Raw genomic sequence first — 27,890 nt, forward strand, 5'->3', positions numbered from 1 at the left:
GAACGAACTTCTTGGCCAACCCAAATATATGTGTATGCACATGTCACACACGTAATCTGGTCATATCTTAGATATCCCCTATTAATATACATTGAAGAAATAAGTCAAATCATGTTCACAATTCACCAGGACTACTTTAAAACTCTTAGTTTAAAACCCTGGATCTCATTCATAATATTACAAAAACATAATTCTTTAGGATTGAAATGAACAATATTTGTATGTAGAAAACTATCTTTACTAAAGGACATAAGACTTAAGTATTGAGACCCATTATAGTTCAGGAAGGGAATCTTGAAGTCATTTCTCCAGAAATAAATCCATAAATTCAAGGCAATTCCAATCAAATCCTAGTAAAATTTTAAAAATTTTTATACATTACTCCTATAATTTATTTGAAAGAGTAAAGATGCAAGAATAAGCAAATTTTGAAAATGATAATAGGAAAGGACTTAACCATATAAGAGCAAAATATGCTATAAAGCTATTGTAATTAAATATGAATTTAGCATGAGAATAGATTTTAAAATAGATGAAGTCCAAAAATGGACCCTAAAAGAATTACAAATCAGCAGAGAAAAAAAAAAGGAAAACTAAAATACTACAGAAAAATAGAGACTACTTTTACAATTGGAAATGGTGAAAGCCTTCCTCAGCAGACTCCAAAATCTAGATATGTAAAGGAAAAGACTGACAGATTTGACCATAAAAGGTTAAATGTTTTTATAGCAAAAAGAAATGTCAAACTGGGAAAAAATATTATACTAAATAAAAAGATTAATATCTAAAAACACAAAAAGTATCCAAAGTTCATTGACATATTATCCCCCTTCCCTTCAAAATAAAACCTGGAAGCATATGAATAGACAATATACAGCAAAATTTTAAAAAATGGCCAACAAAAAAAACATGTTCACCATTTGACTACTAACCAGAAATATGCAACAATAAAAGTATATTAGAACATTATAGTAGTGAACTTTCTAAAAAAACTTACTTAAAAGGCACATGCCTTTGACCAAATACTTTTACTTTTAAAAGCTTTCTTTTGAAATATCTGCCCAAAGACAAACACTATAGGGTTAGTGGATGAAAACATGGTGACAAAAAGATGGTGACAATTAAATGTCCAGAAATATAGAAATGGCTAAATAATTTGCGATAGTACTAAAATATGGAATTCTCTACAGCAGTAAAAAAGAATGTGATCAATCTATATTTATATGGAAAGACTTCCAAGCTATATTAAATGGAAGGAACAAGTCAGAGTACTATTTATAGTAGTATTCCACTTATGTGGGGCAGGGGGGAACCTATCCTTGAATGTGAATGTATGTTGTGTATATTTCAGAATGCTAGCAAAAAATATGTAGGTCTCATACCAAATTACTAACCAGTGACTGCTCCTATGAAGAAAATTTGGGCACTTTCAAATTTTATCTCTAAATTGTTAGTTTTTAAAAACCTTATTTCATTGTTGTGAGAACACGAGATCAACCTACCCTTATATTTTTAAGTGTATAATGCATTATTGTTTACTATAGATTCAAGGTTGTGTACAGATCCCTAGAGATCTCTAGAACAGATCTCTAGGGTTTATTCATCTTGCTTAACTGAAACTTTATGCCTGTTGATTAGTAATGCCCTATTTTCCTTTCCCACCATGCTACAATTCTTTAAAAAAAAAACATTGTGGAGGTTAGCTTTCCAGAACTTTTATTACTGGTATGCTCCCAAATTCCCAAAGTGAGAAAAACATGCAATATTGCTATGATTTTTCAAATTTTTTCTCCAAAACACTAGATTAGTACATCCACTAATGTACTTTCTGTATATATTTGCCTATTTGGGATATATTTCATATAAATGAAATCACACAATATGTGGTCTTCTGTGACTGGCTTCTTAATGTTTTGAGGTTATCCATGTTGTATCATGTATCAGTACTTCATCCCTTTTTATTAGCAAATATTTAATTGTATGTGAATACCTTTTCTTCATTCATCAGTTGGTGGGCATTTGGGCTAGTTCCACTTTTTGGCTGTTACAAATAATGCCGTTATGAATACAGATGTACAAGTTACTATGTGGACTTATGCTCATTCCTCTTGTGTATATACCTAGGAGTAGAATTGCTAGGTCACATGGTAACTCTTAAAATGGGAAGAACTTCCAAAACTGTTTTCCAAAGTGTCTGCACCATTTTCCTTTCCCACCAACGGTTTATAAAGATTCAAATTTTTCCATATCCTCCCCAACACTTGTTACTATCTTTTCAATTATCACCATTCCAGTGTGTGTGAAGGGGTATTTCATTGTAGTTTTGCATTTTCCTGATGATTGACGATGTCGAGCATCTTTTCACGGGCTTATTGGCTCTTGGTTTATCATCTCCTTTGGAGAATTCAGACCTTTTGCCCCTGTCCCTTTTCAGTATTGAATTATAGGAGTTTTTTTTAATATAGTCTGGATAGTGATCCCTTATTAGATATATGATTAGCAAATATTTTCTCCTAGTTTGTGAGCTGTCTTTTAGTTTTGGTGGTAGGTAGTTGCACATTCTGTTTTGTGCAAGTTAAGTTGGTGGAAACTAAAATTAGGTGTTCGGGTTAATTGCTGCAAATCTAATATATATTTCCCTTTTTTGTCTTTGCCGATAGAAAATCTTCCGTGCCATGTATGACTATATGGCTGCAGATGCAGATGAGGTGTCCTTCAAAGATGGGGATGCCATTGTAAACGTTCAAACTGTTGATGAAGGTTGGATGTATGGCACCGTGCAGAGGACTGGCAGGACGGGCATGCTCCCAGCCAACTATGTTGAAGCCATTTAGGAACTTCAAAGCACTGCATCTGTCTACAGCACCTACAGATCTTGCCGTCAGCATTTGTTTAGACTCTCCACTATTCCCCGAGTTCTGAAGCTGCGTAGTGCTTTTTGTGTCAATATGATTCATGGTTGTACCATCCCTTGTTTCTATATGTACCCCAATAATTCACCAGTAAAACAAAGGTTAGTACAACTAATCTGTCCAATTATTAAACTAGACTTATCTGCTGGACTTGCACATAAAACCTGAGACAACATTAAACCCATAGGTCTTTTAATTGCCATTATTAAATTTTCCTTTGGGTTTTAAAATGTTTAATTTCAGAATAGACATTTTTAAAGTTTCTGCATTGTTGTTATATTACTGTTGCCTCAACCCAGAATCTTTCTCCATTATGAAAATGTTTTAACAGTATTTCTTTTCTAAATCAAGAGTTCTAAATATGTTAAACACATTTTTTTTAAATGGCAGATATTCACCTTTTCCTTGCTGACTGTAGTTCTGAAGTTATAAAGCGGCTAGTCAATATACACTGGTGTTAAGCTAGTAACTAATAAAATCTGCAATTCTGCAACAAACACCACTGATGGAATGAGCATTATTTATTTTTAAAGATCTACAAATAAAAACTTCAACAAAAGCAAACCCCCTACACTAGACTTCACTAAAAAAATTAAACTTAAAAAAAGTATTGTTAAATGCACCAGACACAACATTGTAGATCAACTATACATCAATTAAAAAAAAAATGCACACGTGTAGACTTTCTCAAAACTCTATCCATACTTGTATTCAGCAAGCTTTCCTTATGGCTTGGCTTATAATGCTTTACAAATAACTGTGGGATCCAATAGCTGTGGGATCTGTGGGATCCCAAAGGGGATCTTCCCCGTCTGTATCCAGTGGGCTGGCAGTTTGTGGCAAAGGCATGGGCAAAGGGTGGAGTGCCAACCAATAATGGCTTGTGCTTAAGTTTATAGAGTATCCTTTCTAAAAAGCGAAAGATCTGTCCACAATACTTTAGAGCCGTAGTAATACTGCTGTCCTAAAGCTTCTTAATGTGTGTCTGAGACTCAAGAGCAAAGAGTACATGTGAAAATGAAGGCAGAGACTGGGGTGATGCTTCTACATGCCAGGAAAGCCAAAAATTGCCAGCAAACCACAGAAGCTAGGGGAGAGGGATGGAACAGCCTTCCTCACAGCCCTTAGAAGGGACCAACACTTGCTGACAAAGTTATCTCAGACTTCTAGCCCCCAGAACCAAAACAATAAATTTCTGTTATTTAAGCCACTCAGCTTGTGGCTGTTAACAGCAGCCATAGGAAACTAATACAGTATTTTTCAACATCACTAAGTATTTCGGGTTTTTTTCCCCTTACTTTAAAAGTATGGATTTACAGTCTCCTAAGGCAAAGAAATAAAAGCAAAAATAAACAAATGGGACCTTATCAAACTTTAAGCTTTTGCACAGCAAACCATGAACAAAACGAAAAGACAACCTCGGAATGGGAGAGAATATCTGCAAATGATGCAACCAACAAGGGGTTACTTTCCAAAATATACCAACAGCTCACACAACTCAATACCAAAAAACCAAACCACCCAATCAACGGGCAGAAGATCTAAACAGAAATTTCTCCAAAGAAGACATACAGATGGCCAACAGGCGAATGAAAAGATGCTCCAAATTGCTAATTATCAGAGAAATGCAAATCAAAACTACAATGAGGTACCACTTCACTCTGGTCAGAATGGCCATCATCTGCAAATAATGCTGGAGATGGTGTGCAGAAATGTTGGTGGGAATGTAAACTGGTGCAGCCACTATGGAGAACAGTATGGAGGTTCCAAAAAACTAAAATAGAACTACCGTATGATCCAGCAATCCCACTCCTGGGCATATATCTGGAAAAGACAAAAACTCTCATTAGAAAAGATACATGTACCCCAACATTCACAGCAGCACTATTTACAATACCCAAGACAGAAACAACCCAAATGCCCATCAACAATTAGTTTAAGATGCGATATATATATATATATATATATATATATATATATATATATATATAAAGATCTCACACACACAATGGAATATTAGCCATAAAAAAGAACGAAATATTGACCTTTGCAACAACATGGATGGACACAGAAAATATCATACGGAGAGAAAGTATTGTATCACATATGCACAATCTATAAAATAATACAAATGAATCTTTATACAAAGCAGAAAGACTCACAGGCATAGAAAACAAACTTACGGTTAACAAAGGGGACAGGGAGTTCTCGAGAAAGAGGGATAAATTAGAAGTATGGGATTAAGAGATAAACTCTACTATACATAAAACAGATATGCAACAAGGATTTACTGTGTAACACAGGGAATGATATTCAATATCCTGTAATAACCTATAATGGAAATAACCTGAAAAACATATATATAACTGAACCACTTCACTGTATACCTGAAACTAGCACAATATTGTAAATCAACTATACTTCAATTTAAAAAAAAAAAAGGATTTAGAAGTGTGTGGAACCCATAAGACTATGAATAAAATAGAGATCCTCTACGGTTAAAAATAGGCCATAAAAGAGGGGAAGAATATGAATGGTTCATGGACAAATACAATGCTCACTTTTAGGTTGGTATCTGGATTATGTTATTCTCATTCATTTCAGGAGGGCTCACTGAAACACAAAAATAAAAAAACAAAAACCAAAGAACAACAAGTACCATAATTTTTTTTGTTTGTTTTATTTCAGATTAAAGTGCATTTCTTTAAAAATGTTTCAATGTCCAGTTTCAATTGGCAAGTGATAACAGTCAACTCTCAACAGATTATGAAAGTTTTACTGTGGATCAGACACAGATTCTCCCTCCCTCCACTCAGTCATAATGAACCTGAAAATACAATTTTAGTATAGGTCTACCTGCTTCAAACGTTGTATAAAGCATTACACAAACACAACTGACTGCACCCTTATTTCCCATCTACTAGTACAGTCAATTGAGGAATGAACAGGTACTTCTGTGAAGTTTCAACTTACATCATTTGACTTATCAAATATAAATACTTTCTGAATGTAAAACTAAGCTCTCTTAGAGTTTATCAAGTGATGAAAACAAAAATATTACAGGGCTAATAAATGACTGATTTGGCTTCTCTCAGTCCTTTTCTAAGTGCACATTAGTCAAGTCTATCCACAGGAGGTAGTGTTTATATTGAAAGCGATCCATTACTCAACAACACAGAAGGCAAACTCCCCAAAGCCCCAATTGTTTTACAGGTGTGATTTAACCAATTAGTGCCAGATGCCTTTCCTTCACACATCAGGTCCCTTAATATCCATGGCAAACACAGAACAATGCTTTAAGGGTTTGGGAGAAAAAGGCATATGTAAAAAATACTAGTATCTCCTAGTATATGTGTATTTGAGCGATGGTAAGATATAAATGGAATCAGGGGAACCCATTTTATAAAATAAAATCTAAATAATGGCAATAGAAATTAAATCAATATTCCTATCCTGCCAGCCAGAAGTAGCCAAACTGCCATGTATGCACAAATCTATCCCTTATGTCAAAGACTGGCACACTTTATGTAAAGTGTCAGACAATAGTATGTTTGAAGTGTCAGATAGTATGTTTGATATTACAAGCCACCACAGTCCTTCAGACTACTCAATTCTACCACTGTAGCTGGAAAGCAGCCAAATATGTAAATAAGCATGACCGTGTCCCAGTAAAACCTTATTTACAAACAATAGTTTTAATTTTATATATTTTCATGTGCCACAAAATACTATTATTTTGATTTTTTTCAACCATTTAGAAAACGTAAAAACCACTCTTAGCTCATCAGATGTAAAAAAAGAGGCGGCAGGTTGTAGTTTGTCAACCTCTGCTCTTTAAACTTACTAGGCAAAACTGCCGTCTTTCATTTTCTATACTCAAAATCGATTCTTAATTCCATTCTTCTATTAAAAAATTTCCATTCCATAAAAATAAAAAATTCCTCAGACCCCTGTTAACTATTCAGCTAAGTATCAAAATAGCTATTATACATTCCATTTTTGGTTCCATGACATTTTATTTTGAAAGTGAACCTTCTAGTTATATGCAGCTTATCCATCTAAGAAGTAACACTGTCTTTTGTTGGAAATTATTTACTGATGGGGGGTCAGAGTATTAAATAATAATGTATTTCTAAATAATTATTCAAGGGCTTTATGAACATTAATTATGGTACTGTATTATATATAGGATAACTCAGGGACCACTGGCTGCCAGTTATTTTCAAAATACACAGAACTGTTTGTCTCTATACTTAATGACCTAATTGCTTTATTACTATTTCAGCTCCATTTTTCTTTCCCTTTCTCTTCATTTTATCATTTATCAGTGCATCAATTTCTATCAGCATATAAGTCTGCCATCTGATAAGCTTAGTTTCATCCAGCTATAAAATGGTTCACTGTAGTGTGAAGATATTGTTCCCTCTACTACAAGTAGAAGACCAAAAGCTATGTAGGTTTTCTTCTTCCATGTGACATCAATTTAAAATACTGTCTTTAATTTTATACTCACATGTAAAGAGAGAGGTTATCTTTTATTCTAATGGTATATTTCAGGGGAGTAAGCATTTACAGTTCGGCACTTGGTTTTAACTGTTCTTTGGTGAAAGGATTGGCATATGAAGAAAAAAAACGGTAAAGACCACATTGTAAAATTTAATATTCTATTCCAAGAACTAAGTAGACACTCATAATTATATCAGGTTACTACTCTATCAAGTATCTATAGATCTTCAAATCCAAATGACTCAGATTTTAATGGATACTTTCAAGAAGCAATATACAAAACCTGGCATATAATAGACATATCATTAATTGGGCCATGAGAAACCACAAAGACCAGATTTGTTTCACAGATTGAGTTATCAGTAAATTTTGATAATCTATTTTTAAAACCCATTACTTAACTTCTGGCGACATTTCCTTAAGTGCTTTGGATGAGGGCAGCTCTTACAATAAAAGTATTTAAATATGAAGGAAATTTAACATCTTAACAGAATGCCAAGAAAAACTCATTTTGGAAAATCAGATTATTCAACTCTTTCAACTCCATTTTACAACAAAACAGCAAGTTTTAACCATGTAATGGTCGCAGCAGTCACCAGAGGTCTTCAGTAAAATGATTATAAGGCACATTTGTCAGAATTGACTTATTACAGCACTGCTAACTTTATTGCCAAATTAAATTTAGTTAGGGGTAGTCTGTTTTCAAGGTTTATTAATGAAATAATGAAGTCCCATAACTTAGTCTCTAAATGAAATCTTGCCTTCTAAATGCACCTCTAATATTGTGAAAATTTACCTTTATATTAACAAAAAAATCAGAACATAATTCACATATACTCGTAAGACTCCACATTGTCCAAACTACTTAATAAGGTTCTTTCTAATATATTTATCTTCCATATTTAAAAGGCTCCAAATGAGGCAAAATTCTACCTTTTACAATTTTATTTAAATTTTTGTACTGTAATTTGAAGCCTTCAAGACCAATCTGAATCCTCAATTCAGACATTTGAAAAAGTTTCTTTAAAAAAGACTAGCTTTTATCTTTTGTGGCAATAATTCTAAGGACTTCAATCTGCTTGGGATACCAAAACCTAATTTAGATCTTGAAGCCTCTTATGCCGACGACCACAAATGCAGTCCACATCAGCATTTGAATGGATCACATGGGAATTGTTAGAAATGAACTATTAGGCCCCCATCACAGACCTACTGAATCAGAATCTGCATTTTTACAAATACATGCAAGTTTGAGAAGTACTATGTTAAGAGTCAGAACTTCACTCTAATGTTTGTATACAACGTACAAGACCTTTGCAATGGCTTAGGGATAAAATGGTCTTGTGCTGAACTAATGAGCAAGCAGCTAACTCCCTTGACTCAAATCTTAGCCTAATAATTATTAACAACTGCTATTTTATGGCCTCCAAGCCTAGCTCACAAATTATCTCCCTGCAAATCAATTATGAAGAATATGAGATGGAATCTAGGCTTTTCTTGGTGGATTATAAAGTCAAAGTTGGAAGGAATGGCATTAAGAGAAAAATGTGACACTCTAACTTGTATTTTTGGTAAATTTCAACTAAGCCTGCCTTTGAAACAGCACTTATTTTTACTCATTCCTTTAAAAACAAAACTCTACTTGTATGTTTTCCACATACTCTTCCCATTTTTCCAAACTTTTGTTTCCTGTCCTGCCACCTTTATTTAAGGCAAGATATAACCCAACTTTCTTGACATTTTTATGATTCTTAAATATGTAACAGAATCCCTGACTACTACACCAAGCTGCACAGAAAGAAAGAATCATGGGCAATGTCAGGGTTACCATACTTAAGTTCACATTTCAATCTTATTTTTGACTGTATTATCCTACTGCATAATTACTTGAGCAAAAGCTCTCCACTATTCAACAATGGCTTTCGAACTTGTTCAAACAGCAGAGCATCTTTAATAATGGGCTCACTGAAATAATGGAAATTTAAATCCACTATGAAATACATTTTGGAACATGGAAAATTATACTATGGCTCTGCATTCAACTAGATTCTTTATAAATACATAAAATAAGAAATCACATTTGAGTGTTCTCAGTAACGTTTGCCATGTTTTATTAACCATTAGGAATTATTTGAAAAAACTGATTTCACTTTAATAGTGAAACAACACATACTGGAGCTGATCAAGGAATATTAATGCTTTCAGCTCTTCCGGAATCACTCAGGAAAAAATTTGCAGAAAATTTTAAGGCAAGAAAATTGAAAATAAGGTGCCTCACATACACACTTAGAACTATATCAACAATGAACACTTAGCAAACTGGTTTTTGCCCTCAAATATTTAAAAATATATCCTTATTAAACCACAATGTTTTAAAATTAAAATCTGTGCTTGCATCAAACTCAGTGATTTAAGTAAACGGTAATCATTTTGGTCACATTTTCTGCTATACTGTTCACCTTCCCAAGAACTTCATTCCACCAGCAAGTAAGTTTAGTTCACACAAATATTAAGATACGAAGTCATGAAATGAGCTAATTCTGACTCCTCTCAACACACCTACACATCCCTTCTTACACGTTTGCAAAAACATATATGCCTCTTTACTGTCAAATACAATTTGGGAAATAAATGATAGACAATTTAAACCACAATTATAAATGTTTAAAAAAATTCTTAATTTTTCATTAGTTATTTCTTCAAGCTACAATCCTCAGTTTAGTGGTCTCAGAATTTCTTTTAAAATCATCCTCAGCATATAAATATCACACTTAGACCCTAAAATATTTGCGATGTACTGATAATGGATTTATTATTAAAGCAAAACCAACTTTTACTGTGAATGGGTGGCAGCCCCCTTCTGAATGTAAAGCTAACCAAGACACAAGGATTAAACTTTCTATAAGTTGCTGAAGAATGTGTGCCTTTTCAAGTAAGGGTTAGTTCTGAATAAGTCTGAAACTGAGAAGACCACTCGCTCATTCTATTTCAAAAACAAATGAAATACTCTCACTGTTAAAAAGATGAAACAAATATGGGAAAGTCAGGCACTAATACCAGTTGGTAAAAAATCTACAAATGGTTTAATTACATACACCCTACTTTTTTACTCAGTAAAACATAAATATTTTGAATGAACAGTTTCAAATTTCTCCCAAGTTTGCTTTAGGTATAGGTAAAAAGAGCAGATAAACTCTAGATTCCTTATGGTCCAAGTTATAATGAAAATACTCAAGCTAAATCCCCATTAAAGAGAAATGTAATGAGGCACGCTTTCTAGTGGCTGATACCCTCTTCTAAACCAAAAGGGATGGGGGTTGCAGGGGAAGGTTATGGGAATGAATGGCAAAGTTGTCATGTAACACTTTCTCATTTCTATTACTTTACTCTTTCTGGCTACTTTAGAAAATAAACTCATGTTTTAACTAACACTATTATCTAAGTACAAAACTATTTGTTGTTTTATTTGTAGAGACAGAATCCTACAAACATCTGCAGCAAGCCCATGAAGCACTTCTACCATCCATACTGATATCTCAGTATTCAATATACACAAAATTATGTTTCTATTAAACAAAACAAAGGTATTCACAAGAAGCTGCAGAACAAAACTCATGCAATTAACGAAGACTGAAATTTATAAATTAAAAACTTAATCTATACATAATGTACAAATAGTCGTGCATTTTTAAATGAATATTATATGTCTCATAAGTATATTTTCACAGGCAAATGCTGCTGAACAAATATTTGCTAACGCAAATGAATGTAATTTTAGTAAATTCTGCTTTAATATTTAACCCCAAAAGTTGAAACTTTTAATATTTTTCTTGAAATATAAGTATTTTCTTGTCCAAATAACGTTGATGTCTGCGAAAAGCGTTCCAAAAGATTCTCTTGCATCTCATTTGGGGTGTTTTACCAAGAACAAATTTCTTAAACCTCAGGCACAACAAATAGAAATTTTAAAAAAGGAAATCAAGTATAAATACCTTATCAGTTCAGGAAAAAGTTCAAATAAAATTTTTCATTTTTACTTACTGAGAACAGGTATATTACATAAAATGTTCCATTAAAATACGCATGAGTAAGTGAAATAAAATGTATGCTATTTAGTTTTTGCTTTCACATTTCAATATTTAAATTTTTGGAAAAACTACGCATAGCAGCCAAGAAAACGTTATACAGGAAAAAATGATCTCACTAACAAAACTGAACTTAATAAGATATTGCCCTTCAGCATCTGAAATGTTACCAACTTTGCAAACATTGTCTGAAATTGTGCTATATTTCAGAACTTACTTTATGAATCAACAAATCCAGTGATTTTTTTTTTTTTATACTTCAATTTTCTCTTAAAACACTAAATAGAATTTTCATGGGCTGGTGACCTCCAACGTGACTGCAGATTTTTAATTATAGAGTTTGCCATGCTACCAAGTTTCTCATGCATTTCAAATAGCTGGCTTCCTGAATAATTATGGAGATCTTCTGAATCTAGTTGAAGAGCAAGTGCACTAATCTGGGCCACAAGATTTTTAGATAACGGAGTCTCTAAAGCAACAGGATCAATTAAATCTAAAAGAAAGGAAAAAAGCACAATTAAATCTATTCCAGATAAATCTTAAATTATATCTCTCCTTTTAAGGTAATAAAAATTTAAGTGCCCAGGTTTCAAATTAAGAATGCAGGCTGAGGTATACCTGCTCAAGGTCAAGAGAATAGGCAACAGAAAAATTACCATAGTTTATTCTGTGCCATTACAGAAATCATGACTACTTCATTTTTATGAACAACATAACTGGAATGCAATGTTTATAGTTTATATCCTCATTTGAGGCCTTGATAGAGCAGAAGTTGACAATTAGAGAAAAAGCAACTAGACATACTTGAAGTCGTATCAGTTATTTTTTCACACACTTGGCAACTATTACACAAAAAAATACTTGTCTAATTCACAGGGCATGGTCAAATTAAAACTAAAAGCACAATAACAAAATATTTCTTCAAGAAAGTCAGCTGATCTTATAAAATTGTCCCACTTTGCTAAAATATACCTGAGGCAAGTCTTTCTTCATCAGGAGAAATAGATTTATTTTCCATTACATTTACTGTTTTTTCGGAAATATCAAAAACTGGAATCTCTTCTAGTCCACGAGACTTCACCTTGATTTATACATTCAGACAAGTAAAAAAAACACACAAAAGCGACAAATTGAAAGTAATTTTTAACAGGACTAATAGTAACAGGACCACTAATGCTGGAAAACAATCTGACATACTATGTTTCACAGCCCATTACATAATAAGCTTAGCTAATACTGCTAAGAACCCATGTTCTACTAACAACACACAAAAACAGCATTACATAGCACTGTTTTTTCAAAGAGGTGGTGTGGTTATGGGGTTTATAATATTTCCTAATGGACTTGTCAAGAATTATTGCAAATGGTAGCCATGAAAAACTACACTATATTCCCCAGGTTCAGGAACAGGGGAAAAGCAAATCTAAGGCAAAGATTTCCAAGCTTAAATAATATATGGACTTCTTTTTTTAAAATTTAAGAACACAATTTTCAAAGGTATTCCCAGGGCTTACTGATTGTTGATTGAGAAAATACTCATTTCAGAACGTTAGAGTTACCATATGACCGAGCAATTAGATTCCTACACATATACCCAAGAGAAATAAAGAATGTTATGTCCACACAAAAACTTGTATATGAATGTACCTAATAGCATATTCATAATAGGAAAGTGTGTAAACAACCCAAATGTTCATCAAGTGATGAATGGATAACCAAAACGTTGTATAGCCATAGAATGGGATATTATTTAACCATAAAAAGGAATGAAGTACTAATACCTGTGAACCTTGAAAACATTATGCTCAGTTAAAGAAGTCATTCACAAAAGACTACAGGTTATATGACTCCACTTTTATGGAATGTCCACAATAGGCAAAACTACAGAGACAAAGATTAGTGGTTGCCTTGGGGGTGAAAATGCAGAGTGACTGCTAATGAGTACAGGGTTTTTTTTTCCGGGGTAATAACAAATGTTCTAAATTTAGGTCTTGGTGACGGTTGTGTAACTTTGTGAATATACTAAAAAACCACTTAATTGTGTGTTTTGGGTGGGTGAATTTTATGGTATGTGGCTGGATCTCAATAAAGCAGATGAAATGCTTCAGCTATCAGACTGAAAATTACTAATAGTTCTTTTTTTCCCCACTGGTTAATATGTTTTTAAAGATCAAGTAAAATTAATAGTAAATCAAGGACTTCCACGAATACAGCAGAAGTCTTCAGTAGTCTGCAAACTCCAGTCCCAGAAATTCTAATAGAACACCAGCTTTCACCCTTAACAAACCCTATTTTTCATATATTCACAGTTTTGCATAGTATCAATGAATACATAAAGGGTTTCTAAATGGGTTTCAGGAGAGTCTGTGAATTCTTCTGAAATGATACACAAAATTTTCCATATATTGATACATTTTTATATGGCAAAAGCATCTTGGCTTTCATAAGAATCTTGAGAAATGTCCATGACCTAAAATGTTTGTGTTAAAAATTGATAGGAAGAACAAGTAAAAAAAAATTGGCCACAATTGTGTTGGATATCAAAATCAAAATACTGTTAACTACAAATACGCAAGATTTTTGTAAATGTTTAGATTTGAACATCTAGGTTTTCGAAATGGCAGCCATGAAACCAATCACCTATTTGGTGGAAATAAAAGAGATAAGAGGGTAGGAAAATAGAATTCAAAGAATAAAGAGGTATTATACACAATAACAGTACAAAATGAGCAAATCTATGGAATTATAAATGAATCTTTTAAGTTACTCTTAACTGCAGGGGAAGGGAAGATAAGGCATCATATAAAATGAGCTTTTTAAGCAAGAATAGTTTAAATGCAAACTTCTGTAATTGTATTGCTCGATCATTTATTTATACGTGATGTTATGACTAACATCTAAGTTTTTACCTGCTGCTCATGATATACTCTGAGAGCCTTTTTTACATTAGACACTTTTGGAGAACGGATAGGAAGAGTTTTTATTTCAGATGCTGTAAGAGTACTCAAATCACCAATTGTTTTTATATTCTTGGCTCTAATGAGTTGTCCCAGTCCTCTTGCCCTAAAGAGATGACAGAAACAGGAAAAATGTCATATAGTTTTATATTTATTCTGTTTGTAAGGGCCTACCCAATTGAATTTCCTGATTTAAGCTCAATCATAACTGAATTTATATAGACCCACCTAGCCCACTCTGAGGACAGGCATACGTGCATTTACTTTAAAATTTGAATCTGATGTGTATACCTGGCTTAAGCAAGACTAACCTTTACAAACATCTTATAAAGTGGAATTAATTATACTCCTTATAGTATTTATATTAGGATTAAATAAGATAATGTATGCAAAACCTGGCAAATATTAAGCACACAATTATCTTAGTCATTACTGTATTATGATCAATGCTTCTATTATTGCCATATCTCACCCATCTTCCCAGCTGCATTTTCATTTATTTCTAAAACAAAGTGTGTGAAAGTATATATAAATCAATTCTAAACATGAGAACCTTGATCACTTAAATATCCCTCTTAAGTAAGTGGCATCTCTAGGTATAAGCCAGAAGCCTAAATAACCACTTACCACATGTTGGATGTAATCTGAGGTAAAATGATGTCAACTGGTGCTACACAGTTCACCAAAGCAGGGTAAACACTTTCTGTTGGGCATGGCACAGATTCCTTGGCCATTTCTGCAATCTTAGAATAAATTTCAAAAGCTGTTAAATAGAGGTCACCTGACTGAACATGAAAATATAAAGTTGCATGAAAACTAAAGCACTTCTTACTAAACACTTCTTTGAGCTCTTAAATTTAGGGCTACGTGATCCTGGGGACAGAAATCCTTTGGCTGAAGTAGTATTATGCTAGATAGAAGAAAGGAGAAAAAAAAAACTCAGAACCCTAGATAACTGTAAATTTTACAACTTTATTTTCACAACTTAAGCCTGCAGTAATGTCTTAAAATTTTCAGAAAATGTAAAATGTAACAGTATTACTGGATCAATGACTTGCTGGATCATCATTGCCTCTTACCACCTCTTGTCTGCTTACCAAGTAAGCAGACAAAAGAACAATAAACCAAACCAAATAAGTTTTGTGTCTTAAATTTAATTTTAAGACAAATTACCCAACACAATTCTGTCTGCATGTGTATTTTTTAAAGCCTACAAGCTTACCTTAGATTGCACAGTAGGTGAAGTTTTAACACTTTTTACTACGGGAGAACTATTTGAAGAATGGCACCTAACAATAGAGCATCGCCTATCAATGTCATCTGCCAATCCTGCCTGGTATATAGGATCTGCAAAGGAGACACGGCGAACCTGAAAACATAGGTCATGTTTTTATTTAACAAAATTAAAAGTTAAAAAAAAAAAAACTGTAAATTCTCATTATAAGGTTAGCCAAAAACAGAATGTGAAGCTTAATTTATTTCACTAGAAGCCAACTGCACATAGTTGTAGTTCTTCCTGGTGACTGCTTTCACAGATATTACTCAAGACCAAGGGTCATTCCAATTATCTACAGTCTAAACTGCATAATACAGCAACAAGGAGAGTGAAAGAAGGATAACAGCAGAAACTTAATGAAATTGCATGTGACAGTTAAAATTGTATAATCAAATTCTATTAACCTTACAGGCTTACTATGGACTGTAAAGAACAACATAAAGAGGCAGAGACAGTACTAACTGGCCTCTGGTATATCTTACTAAGCTCAGTTCTTAACTCTTTGAGGGTACAAGAGTCAGCAATTGGGTGGCTTTTTTTGTCTTTCTTAGCCCAGCTTGAAGTCATTTTGGCCTCTTCTAAACCCTTTATTCACTCATTCAGCTATCTAAGCACACAACAGAGCACTTAAACCATTAAATATGTATATAAATGCCTCCTGGTCTTGATTCCCAAAAGACTGGGCAGATTTTGTACATATCTGCTACAGAAAACTACTGTATGTTGTACTGTTGCCTAAATAAAAATTAAATGAGCTACTATGAAACAAAACATGACTAGTTAACTGATACTAACAATCTAAAGCATACTGAAGAAATCAAATGCATTTTACCTTATGGCCTATTTAAACTTAAAAAATAATAATAGTAAGAGCCTCAAAACAAAAGCAAACCAAGACCAAATTGAAAAAACCTCAAGTGGTGTTAAGTCTTCCCAAGAATTAATCTCTGAATTCTCAATATGAGAATTTTCAGTATATCTTGGGGAAGTCTTCAAAATGTGCTGACTAAAGGCAAAATTAAGTGCCAGTATAATTATATTTATATATACACATTTGTATACATAAACACATGTATTCTACAGTAAACGGTAGGTTCAGTTTCAAAATTAAGTTAAGGAATGCCTACACTGTACTTTTTCAAAACATCTACTTTGATAGAGTGGACAAGTTATGTAAGCACATGCAACTTTTCCTTTTTAAATTGTATTTATTCAACAAATTATGTGCAAGTCACAGGGCCAGGGGTTAAAACAGATACATAGGTAATCCATATGTTTACAAACCAAAGTAGATAAACTTTAGTGAAGAAAATGGGGACATAAACAAAATAATTACAAATGAAATCATATCCAGAAATTAATGAAGGCACAGCCTAAAAAGATTTTCTTCTTTTTAAACAAGGTGTGAAAATAAGTTTATATAAATACTTAAATGTGAAACAGCATAATGTCCTAGTACATAGTAAGTGCCAACTAAAGCTACTTTATCAGTTTCTAAGTGTTTCCTCATATATTATGATATGAAGAGCAGAAAAAAAAATCACCATGAGAGATTATCTAAAGTTTTCAAAAAGTGAACAATGGTGATGGTTGTATGAAGATCTGTAGCTTAGTGCCCTGAAATAAAGGAATATCTAAAGGGCTTCAGGGTTCCCTGGTGGTGCAGTGGTTAAGAATCCGCCTGCCAACGCAGCAGACACGGGTTCGAGCTCTGGTCCAGGAAGATCCCACATACCGCGGAGCTACTAAGCCCATGCGTCACAACTACTGAGCCTGCGCTCTAGAGCCTGCAAGCCACAACTACTGAGCCCACGTGCCACAACTACTGAAGCCCACTAGGCCTAGAGCCCGTGCTCCACACAAGAGAAGCCACCAGAGTGAGAAGCCCACGCACTGCAACCAAGAGTAGCCCCCGCTCGCCACAACAAGACATAGCCCGTGGGAAGCAACAAAGACCCAACGCAGCAAGCAAGCAATAAATTAAATAAATAAATAAATTTAAAGGGCTTCAGTCTCCTTTCTCAACCTTTCCTTCTACCTGCCCTTTTCCCTAGCCACCATGGTAAATGTTCAAAATGAATGGTCATATAAACCTAATATTCTGTCATTCACCAGGTATCACCATATGGCCAAAATATTCCAATTAAACATGGACTCATTAATATTCAGCCTCAATCCCCCTACCTTGTGAACAGGTGATGAGCTTTCATCTTCTTGGGGTCTTTTTAGTCCTCTCTTTAAAATGCTGGTGGATGGAGAAGCCAAAGGAGACCAGACACAGCGTGTCTGCATGCCACTAGGACTGTCATTTGCTGACATGAGTAAAGGATCAACATCCTTTAATTTTTGAGGAGATGTATTATTGTCTTCTGATACCAGTTCAGAAACAGCTGTTTCAGCTGTCAGAGGTTGTGGTGTCTCCTCCACTTTCTCTGAAATATGGTGAACTTCTGGTAAAATTCCATCATTTCCCGCTACCATCTGACTGTCACCTAATTTTGTTTCCTCAAATTTATTAGGTTCAATATTTGTTTCAGTTTTATTAGAGTCAACCTTTCCTTCTTCAGTGCTCATCTCAAGTGTGTTGGGAACAAAACTATCGATTTCTACATTCAATCTCTTTGTTTCAGCTTCTATAGGCTTAGAGGCTTTGGTAGTTAAGTCCTCATCCTCTGTTTCATTGACACGGTCAGTTTCAGTAGTCACCTCACCAATCACTGTTTCTTCACAATTTTCCATTTCAGCATTCATTTCTCCAGATGAGCCTGGATCAGATTCATCACTTCCTCTGTCTAGTTCCCCAACTGCTATTTGTTCAGAAATCTCTAACTGAGCACTCACTTTTACAGGTGTGGTATCATCAGAATGACCAATACCTGAATTAAATTCCACAGTTATTGCTTCATCAGCACTGAGTTCTTCAGGTGCATCTGTACTTTGACTGTTTTTCTCTGTTACCTCTTCCTCTGAAATATCAGTTTTGACACTCTTTTGTTTAGAGAAGCTAGCTTCAGATTTATCATTTTCTGCATTCAATTCCATAGCATCTACTTCTCCTGGATTCAATTCTGCATTTGCTTCAACATTAACAAGGTTCTCTATAATACTCAATTCCTTTTTGGGGATAGCCTCTGGCTTTTTTTCTTCGGTCTCCAAAGTTAAACATTCCAGTGAAATATCTTTGAAGTCACCCAAACATGGGTCAATAGTTTTACATTTTTTATTAGATGGCTCCTGGCTTTCAAGAGATATTGCTACCTCAGAATCCCTATCACAAGTTTCTTCTTTAAAATTTACCATTTCAGAAGGAATAAAGTCTTGAATAGTATTTTCTTTCAACTCAGTTTCAGATATAATTAATGAATCATTAATAGTATCATTCTCCTCCTTGAGATCCAAATGAAAATTCACACTATGATGCTCATCTAAAAGTTTTACTTCTGAATACAGATCAGCTTTAGAAGTTTCTGATATAGTTACAGGTGTCTGCACATCTGTCTTTTTTGTTTCGCTGACTTTTACATCATAATTCTCTGTATTCTTTAACCCAATGAATGACTTTTCCTGAGGTTGTGATTTTTCTCCACAGCAATCACAACCTTTAGATCTCCTCACCCTCTTACTTCTCTTGTGTTGGCATTCAAGTGTTTGAAGAGTTTTCTCAGAAAGCAAAGAAATGTCTGATGTTTCTGTTTTTGAGGATTCACCCACGCTATTTTCTAGAGAATCTCGCTTATGCAATCTTTTATTGGCATTTCTAGTCCTTAGATTTGATTCTGGTACAGAAGGATTTGAAAAGGAAGGTTCTGCACATTTGTCAGTTTTACTTTTTCCCTCGGAGGTATTTGATACATCACCAGAAACTTGTAATAATTCTGAAGATATTGTAGAATCTTGAAGAGTTACAGTATTACTTTCTTCTTTTTCACAGATCTGAGATTTTGTATCTTTGTCTACTTCAGAATTCCCTTTATAATCATGTGTCTGACTTTCAACCTTTATACATTCCTGTTTTACCATTTTCTCTTCTTGATCTTCAATGTCAACACTGTCACTGCTTTTGTTTTTCCATTTTCCAGATCTTTTCTTTTTAGAACCTTCTTCTTTTGCCTCAGAACTATCAGATTCTGAGTTTTCAATGCTGGAAAGTAAACCCTGGGATGCTCTTCTTGTTTGATACCGTGTTCGTCCCCTTACTGTTTTCTCAGAGGATTTATCTGCAATGTCCTGGGCACCATCTCCCTCAGATTTAGTAGTCTCAAGATCTGGCTTTCTTCTATTTTCATCGATTTCAGCATTAGCGCTGGTTTCCCCAAAAGTCTTCTCATGTAAATTATTTCCTTTCTCAATTAAATTTTCCTGTACAGTTTGTTCAGAAATCAATTTTTGCTTAGGTAAAACATCATCTTTTACATGCAATGGACTCCTCTGCAGAGTCTTTTCTTCTTCCTTACGTCTTTCCCTTTTTTGATTATTTTCTTTATCTTGGCTATCAGTGGTTGGCTCTGCTGTTTCTGAACGTCGCCTTAAAGATCGTCTAAGGGTTTTATGATTTGGAGTTATCTGAACATGACTATCTTCATTTACTGTTTGATCTGTTGTTATTATGACTGGGGGTGTGTTTTCTTTGGATTCCAAATTAATTTCTAAGGTTTTCTCCTCTACAGTACTGTTTTCTAATAGTATAGTATTTTCTATTGTTGGTTTAAGCATCGTATCCTCATACTCCACTGAAGACTCAGAGAGATGAACCTGATTATCTAATGCACATTCTGTTTGATTAAGCAAACCAGGTGGGTTATTTTCTAAGGCTACCATGCCATCAACAGATTCCCGAGTACTTTTCTCCTGATCAGATCTCATCAAGGGCTTAGACTTTTTATTCCCTATTGGTTCAGGCTTACTCGACCTTCGGACTGATCTCTTAATCCCATGCACTGTTTTTGCAGAGTCAGATTTTGAAAGAGCCACTTCTCTTTTCTTTGCTTTTGGTGGATTATCTGTTTTAGCCGTGCCTTCCTGGTTATTTTTCACTATAACAGCTGATGACATATTATTCAAGGGGGATGGACTAAAGGGTCTATTTTCTGAGCCATCAAACTTCTCCAAAGTAATAAAGGATTGCCTTCGACTTGCAGGCTGTGGGGGAGGAGTTCCAGAAATAGTGGCATTAGAAACCGAGCTACTGCTGACACCAAATGTATTTTCTGTACTAGATGCACATTCAGTTGGCGTCTTCTTTGATACAATTAAAGCCTTTTTTCTGGCATCATTACTGCTCAGTATTTCTGGATTGGTTTCTTCAATAGAACCACACTCATTATTTGAAAGGGAAGCCTTTTCAAGGTGTTCATCCATACCACAGTTTTCCATGACATGTTGAGGAATGACAATGTCACTCTCCTTTTGTTCCTCCTGCACAGAAATGTACATATACATATAGATTAACCAGCAAACAAGTCTGACTTTCTGGGGAAATTTTTGTGTAAAGCTTTAGTAATTCAAAGGGCAATGTGACTTTCAATATTTTGCAAATTTTCCAAAGGTGATGGTAGATGCCCATTAATTTATGTTTCCAATTGTAAGTATTCAATAAAGCCAAATACATTTAAACACACATGCACTCACACACAGATGCAGACCCACACATATAATGACTATAATTCTGCTAAAGTCTGCTAAGGAAAGTTAAGAGATTATACAATAAATCTTAACATTAATATAAGAGACTCCATAATAATGGAAGGGTGATTCTAAAAACCCCAAAATATGAAATACCAAATATACCTTAAATATCATCTTGGAATCTTCCTTGGATTTTTCAGTTAAAGTAGGAATTTCCCTGAAATAAATAACTGCATAAATTAGAATACTGTTAATTAAAAATTAGAAAACCAGTTACTTCAACAACTTCCATACTTACATAGACTCTTCCTGACCATACTGAGAAAATAAAGTATCTTGTGAAACATCCAGATTATTATACATGGCAGGAATATCACACCTGAAAAGGATTTTTTTATAAGCAACTTCAATATCTGATATTCCTACAACTAGAAATTAAACTTACAATTCTACATCTAGTTACATTTTAAGAATAATATAAAATCAAGGTTTAAATGCTTATTTTCCAGATTTTCCATGAAACCATCTCCCCTACCTTTTCCTCCCATACCTCAATAAAGGAATTGTTTAGAAACATTTAGCGCATTTCAAGGCAGCCTTATACATTATGAAATACAGTTATGCACAATCTTTTTGACACTTAAAATATAGCAGCACAGAATACACAGTATCTTAGTTATAAACTCAAAATTATGGTTTGCCGCATGAAATCTAAATGTAAATATGGAATACTCTATTCAAGATAAAAGTACTACAAACCTCTTTGTTTTGAGTACTTCTTTCTGGTGTTCAGTTAGTATCCTTTCCTTTGTTTCTTTTCCTTCTGGAGGTATAAACACAAAGTCAGTAGACTTTTCTTCTTCCAAAGGCATTTCACTCTTTGCTTTTGGAGTCGAAGACTCTAGTTTCAACTGCAAATTGAAAACGTTAATGAGCATTTTGAGTTTCCAAATTATTTTCCAATACTTCAATCAATCTCTCTTCAGGCACTCTGATAAAGGTTTTTGATAATGACTAGGAAGTTTGAAGTTCAAACTCATACAATATTCCTGGTTAACAACAATTAGTACCATGTCCTTAACTTTCATTCTGCCTCTACTAAATACTCAGAAAATAAAAATTATTATACCTCTTTAAAAAGTAGGCAAGGACTTCCCTGGTGGCACAGTGGTTAAGAATCCACCTGCCAATGCAGGGGACACAGGTTTGAGCCCTGGTCCAGGAAGATTCCACATGCCGCGGAGCAACTAAGCCCGTGCACCACAACTACTGAGGCCTGTGCTCTGGAGCCCGCGAGCCACAACTACTGAGCCCACGTGCCACAACTACTGAAGCCCATGCGCCTAGAGCCTGTGCTCCGCAACGAGAAGGCCACGCACCACAACAAAGAGTAGCCCCCGCTCGCTGCAACTAGAGAAAGCCAGCGTGCAGCAGTGAAGACCCAATGCAGCCAAAAATAAATAAATAAAATATATAAATTTATTTAAAAAAACAAACAATGGATCTCCATTTCCTTTAAAAAAAAAAAATGTAGGCAAATGTGTGCTTACCAAAAAAGCATGGGCAAATGTTTTTCAGGCCAACACACAGAAATCAAGTGTTTTGGCAGGAGGAAAGTATATCTGCAGTTTCAAGTTGAAGCACAAACTACTCAAATTAAGTAAAAGGTGCCAAAATAATATGTCCTACATACCAATAATATTGGTACCATAATGTCATTTTTACAAATTTTCAGCACAGTTGTTTTCATTCTACTTTTCAGTTGCTACAAGACTGTGTCAAAGTTATTCTTTAAAAATAACGTATTTCTTTCATTTTGCCAGGGCCATGGTCTCAAAATTCCAGAATACCCCTTTACTGGAGGTCCTGGAAGAAGAATTATTATCTGAAAATTGGTTAATTGGCCACTAGCTACTAGATATTTAGTTTTATATATGAGCTTACAACAGATGTCTTGCGGATACATTCTCTTCCTATTCAATAACAGAAGTTCTAAAACATTCTCCTTTCATGCTACCTATGTTACAGTTAATCTTATTTAGTTTCATTCCACCTCAAGGGGGCTGCTGCCTCGAGTAAATATACTAAACAAATGCTCAGTGTTATGCAGACTTAACTTTACTAAGAAGTAATCATCTCCCAAGGCTTCTAGGTTACCATGCCATCTTAATAGTCTTCCCAGGCCACACTTTACTATTTCCCTACAATCCCATCTTTTATTTAGTGTTTAACAGGTTTTTCTTCCAATCAAAAGTTGTATATTTGCAAGCTACCACATACTTTAATTTTAAAAGTTCTATTAAATACACTTTGAAAAACATACTTTAGCTGGTGGTTTCATATTGTCTTTTGTATCCTTTGTTTGTGCCAAAAAAGAATCTCTTTTTCCACTTGAGGTTCTTTCCATGCCACTTATCTTCATATTTAACTGTGAATTTTCTGTCTGTTTTTGTAAAAGTAAAACAATTTCATTATGTGCAAATGTTTTTTATTTATCCTTTTCACATTTTGATAATTACAGTCTAATCAATACTCATTTCAAATTTTTTTTGACTATTCATATCTACTAAGATCATGTCAAAGAAAGCCACTGTCTAATGCAGTAACAGCAAAGATTTGTTGTCTCCAACTTATATAGCAATAGTTGTTTTGCATCCTGAAAATAAGACATATCAAATAAACACTATAAAAATGAATCGAATTATTGAACTCAAATACCCCTCTTATTACTGGAAATTGCTTTCAAAGAAAAACCAAAGCCATAAAACTTTAAACAATAAAACATACATGACAGAAAATACTATCAGGTCCCTCCCAACAGGATATATGGCTTTTTCAGGCCAAATTACACTGAAGGAGTCTAAACAAGTCTAGATAATTATCTGATAAGTATTTTTATTTTACCCAAAAACCAAAACTAAGTAAGAGCATTTCTCTTAAGGTTCTAAACAAAAAAATAGTGAGACTCCATTTGTTGTTGAATAGGAAAAAATTGCCTAAGGGTGTTCTACCTGATGAGTATATATATAGTGCTTCTATCTTTACTCCTTCATCTTTAGACCGTAATCAAGTACTATTAGCCAAAGTAACCTTGGTCCAAATGGATAATGTGATATCAAGGATGTGTTTCTCTGGCAGAATGAATGAGATTCAATGCAAAGAAATGAGAAAATGAAGTGTAGCTCTTGCTTACATAGGGATTAGTAACTAGTATTCCCAGTTTATATAAAGCAACATTTAACCATATATTTCAATAATTCCAACCTTTGCAAAACAATATACAAGGTGCCATAGTTAAATAAAAAAGATCATTAATGAACAAGAACCAGAGATTATTTAAATGAGACTCCATGGTGAAACTGACTGCCCTTAATTCATAAGTTTTCTAGGCCACACAAGTAACTTCATGGAAAACTGTTACGGAACACTTCTGTTCAGGTTTTACTTGTTTATCACTTCAGTAAAACATTCTAAGCTTTTGTCTTTTTTAAAACTACACTGAAACGCAATAAAAGAACTACTCAAACATCATGCAAAAGTAAACAACGCCCCCCCCCACACACACACACAACTTACTGTATCTGAATATGGTCCACTGGATTCCTCAATAATTTCAACATTTTCCAAACCAGGCAAGAGAAGCAGAGATTTTTGTTTGGCTTGTTTTAGTATTGGTCTTCAAAAAAATACATAAATATATATGCCTTAAGTAAGCAGTACTGATGACACATTAACAAGAACACTTTAATTATAATTTTAAAGTGGCAAAATACAGCCAACTTAAAGACTTTTTTACTCCACATATATAAAACTGGGAGAAATTACAGACAATATTTGAATTTTTCACTAAACTCTTCAGTTTCTGAATTTTATTCTTTAAAAAGTTTTCCAATTTTCCAAATTTTAATCATAAAATTTTGAGCAAAAGTAGACTGTTACATTAAGTACATGTCACTTAGATTTAACAGCCATCAATTTCCTGCCTTTTGCTGGAAATTTCTTTTGTTAAGGATAATCTGAAATTGCTTTTTATGTTCCTAAAACTAAGGTTACTCTAAGGACCAAAGCAAAGGGTCAGATAATTTTAATCATCACCATGTACTCCAAATAATAATATTTCAACTAAGAAATCCTCTGCAATGATTCCTCATAAGGAAATTTTATGTTAAAACCAAAATGTCAATACATAATCAGAACAGAGTAACTGTATAAAAGAGTTTTGTTGTTAGCATACTTTAACTCCTCAGGATAAATCAACATCGTCACTTTAGCAAATGTGGCATTCCAGAACTGAGCACTTTGTTTTCTAATCTGTTTATTCTTGTGTGAAAATACTATGCATAATAATGGCGAGATCTGTTCAAGAAGTTCACTGTCATAAGTCCCAGTGTAGCTGACGTGTAGACAAGCAATAATTTCTCCTAGTAGCTTTTCTAACTAGGAAAAAGAAAAAGTTCATTAGGATAACACTTAGAAATGTTACTTTTCAAACAGAAAAAATAAAAGCACAAAGCATACTAAATTAAACTCACAGAACATGCTGTTATTTCAATTTTTTTTTAAAGCTCCCATCACCTTCAATATATAACACTCTTTATAGGCAAGAACTTACTTTATCAATACAACAGCTTGATTTCAAGCTTATTCTCCATTAACAGAAAAAATTATGTTTTCACATAAATTATAAGTTTTACCTATAAAAACCTTGGAACCAATTACTTTCATATATAAAGGGATGAGACAGGAGATGAGTTATATGAATTTAAAGCAATATTAAATCTTCCTTTAAAAAACTATCCTTTGATTATATCCACGTCTTGTTACTAAAAGTTCATTAAAATTAAGGTGTAATAATGACCCTTTAAAAAAAAATCAGCAAAATTATATTTAAGGAAGACAATTATTTAAATCCTAAAATTTTTCTTCATGAAAGTGTATTTTATGGACAATGTCTATTTTTACCTTGTTGTTCATACAACTATATACTTTAGGAACTTCATCAAACCTATGAAGAAAAACAGAGTACCATTTATATTTTAGAACATTAAACCTAGAAATATCATAATGCAGCACAAAAAAAATGAGACACGTGTAGTGATATACAAAGGTGCCCCAAGACCTAACAAAAATTGTTAAACTGCAAACATTTAAACACGAAACAAACCTGTCTTTAAAATAGGAGTTAAAGAAAAACATCTGGAATAGACCTCGAAGTATTAATACCAGTCACTTGTTTCCATGCTTTTTAAAAAGCATTATTATTTTTGATGAACTTAAGGACTAAAAAAGATTTGCAAAAACTTAATGGATTTGGAGTTCTAGTTTGTAGTTTATAAAATCTGTTCCTAAAGATTTCTCTGTGAATTTATGAAAGACAAGCTGTATTATAACTGAACCACACAAGCTTGCTATAAAGAACATTAATGAATTCTTCCAAAATGCTTCTTTCAGATATGTTACTTGGGATTTTTTCATGTTGTTTTTTAGGCACTGGTTTCTTTGGTTCAAATGTAAAAGGTAATGTAAATTAATACAAACTTCTGGAGGGTAATTCAGAAATTTAAATGCATATACCCTTTGAACCAACCATTTCAATTTTAGGGCCCTGTTCTGCTATTTAGTGGCAAATGATTTATGTACACATATGCTCAAATGTGATATTGTTAGTTATAAGGAAAAAGACTAGAAAACATATGTCCGCCAACAGGAAACTGGGTAAAGTTTCATGAAGCCCTACGCAGACCTTAAAAACAATGAGACTCTTAGGTGTATGATGCAAGATGCATCCAATATCCTAAGTGCATACTGTATATAATACTGAACTGCAAAGCAGTATGTCAAGTCATATATATCATACATTTACGAGGTATGCTTTTTGTATTAACAGTTCTGAAAAGACATGCACTGAAGTAAAAAGAGGGTTGGATTAATCATGAAAAATAAAGTGACTTCCAATTTCTACCTCATACTTATTTATTACTTGAACTATCTTTTTAACAAAAGCATAGTTTCATATATTACCCTTTCCACTAAACTTTAAAGATTAAGATCTTTAACAGCAAAGCTGATATGAAAACAATAAACGTTTGCTACCTAAATCTAGTTATATATGTTTAATTCAAAGTTATTAAGCCAAAATACTTACTTTGAGTTTTCGTAAAATAATGCCAGAGGTCTGGTTAAAGTTGCAAATATTTTTCGGATCATAAAAGGCAAAGAAATATGTCCAAGTACATTGGAAAGAATGCTGGTGATTGAGTTGCCAATAGCGAGGAGAGTATCAGAATGTACTTCCTTGAGGCTCAGAGTGTGGAAAGAATAGATCACTCTCACAATAAGTTTAAATAAAGAAGCCAATTTTCCCAAGGGCTCCTTCTTCTTTTTGGACCAATCTGAAGGTCTCTGTGGTGCTAGGATAAAATTAAACTTATTAAAAACTCAAGTGTGTTCAAAAGTGTCAGTCATATTTACAATTTATGTCTCACATTTACATGACATCTACATCTAATACATGTGTTTCTGTAGAGTG

The 27,890-nt window shown here is 33.8% G+C and overlaps 2 protein-coding genes across 2 annotated transcripts in view; one reads left to right on the forward strand and one right to left on the reverse strand.

Annotated features, from left to right (window-relative positions):
• Positions 1–3,414, forward strand: part of NEB (nebulin) — a 248,266-nt gene extending 244,852 nt beyond the window's left edge. Inside the window, exon 152 of the mRNA XM_027078303.1 lies at positions 2,661–3,414. Coding sequence (XP_026934104.1) covers positions 2,661–2,834 — 174 coding nt within the window. The 3' untranslated portion in view covers positions 2,835–3,414. The remainder of the gene's footprint in view (positions 1–2,660) is intronic.
• RIF1 (replication timing regulatory factor 1) overlaps positions 1–27,890 on the reverse strand; it is a 66,773-nt gene that overhangs the window by 4,227 nt on the left and 34,656 nt on the right. Inside the window, exons 22-37 of the mRNA XM_027131384.1 lie at positions 27,507–27,771; positions 26,324–26,366; positions 25,596–25,798; positions 24,938–25,037; positions 23,685–23,804; positions 22,121–22,272; positions 21,660–21,740; positions 21,524–21,578; positions 17,921–21,151; positions 15,683–15,829; positions 15,293–15,370; positions 15,088–15,203; positions 14,413–14,566; positions 12,476–12,584; positions 5,474–11,996; positions 4,702–4,736 (exon numbers count right to left, since the gene is read on the reverse strand). Coding sequence (XP_026987185.1) covers positions 11,782–11,996; positions 12,476–12,584; positions 14,413–14,566; positions 15,088–15,203; positions 15,293–15,370; positions 15,683–15,829; positions 17,921–21,151; positions 21,524–21,578; positions 21,660–21,740; positions 22,121–22,272; positions 23,685–23,804; positions 24,938–25,037; positions 25,596–25,798; positions 26,324–26,366; positions 27,507–27,771 — 5,069 coding nt within the window. The 3' untranslated portion in view covers positions 4,702–4,736; positions 5,474–11,781. The remainder of the gene's footprint in view (positions 1–4,701; positions 4,737–5,473; positions 11,997–12,475; positions 12,585–14,412; positions 14,567–15,087; positions 15,204–15,292; positions 15,371–15,682; positions 15,830–17,920; positions 21,152–21,523; positions 21,579–21,659; positions 21,741–22,120; positions 22,273–23,684; positions 23,805–24,937; positions 25,038–25,595; positions 25,799–26,323; positions 26,367–27,506; positions 27,772–27,890) is intronic.

The sequence above is a fragment of the Aethalodelphis obliquidens genome, unplaced genomic scaffold (genome assembly GCF_003676395.1).
Source record: "Aethalodelphis obliquidens isolate GAN/ISIS:26980383/991018 unplaced genomic scaffold, ASM367639v1 scaffold2, whole genome shotgun sequence".
In the NCBI taxonomy this organism is placed as follows: domain Eukaryota; kingdom Metazoa; phylum Chordata; class Mammalia; order Artiodactyla; family Delphinidae; genus Aethalodelphis; species Aethalodelphis obliquidens.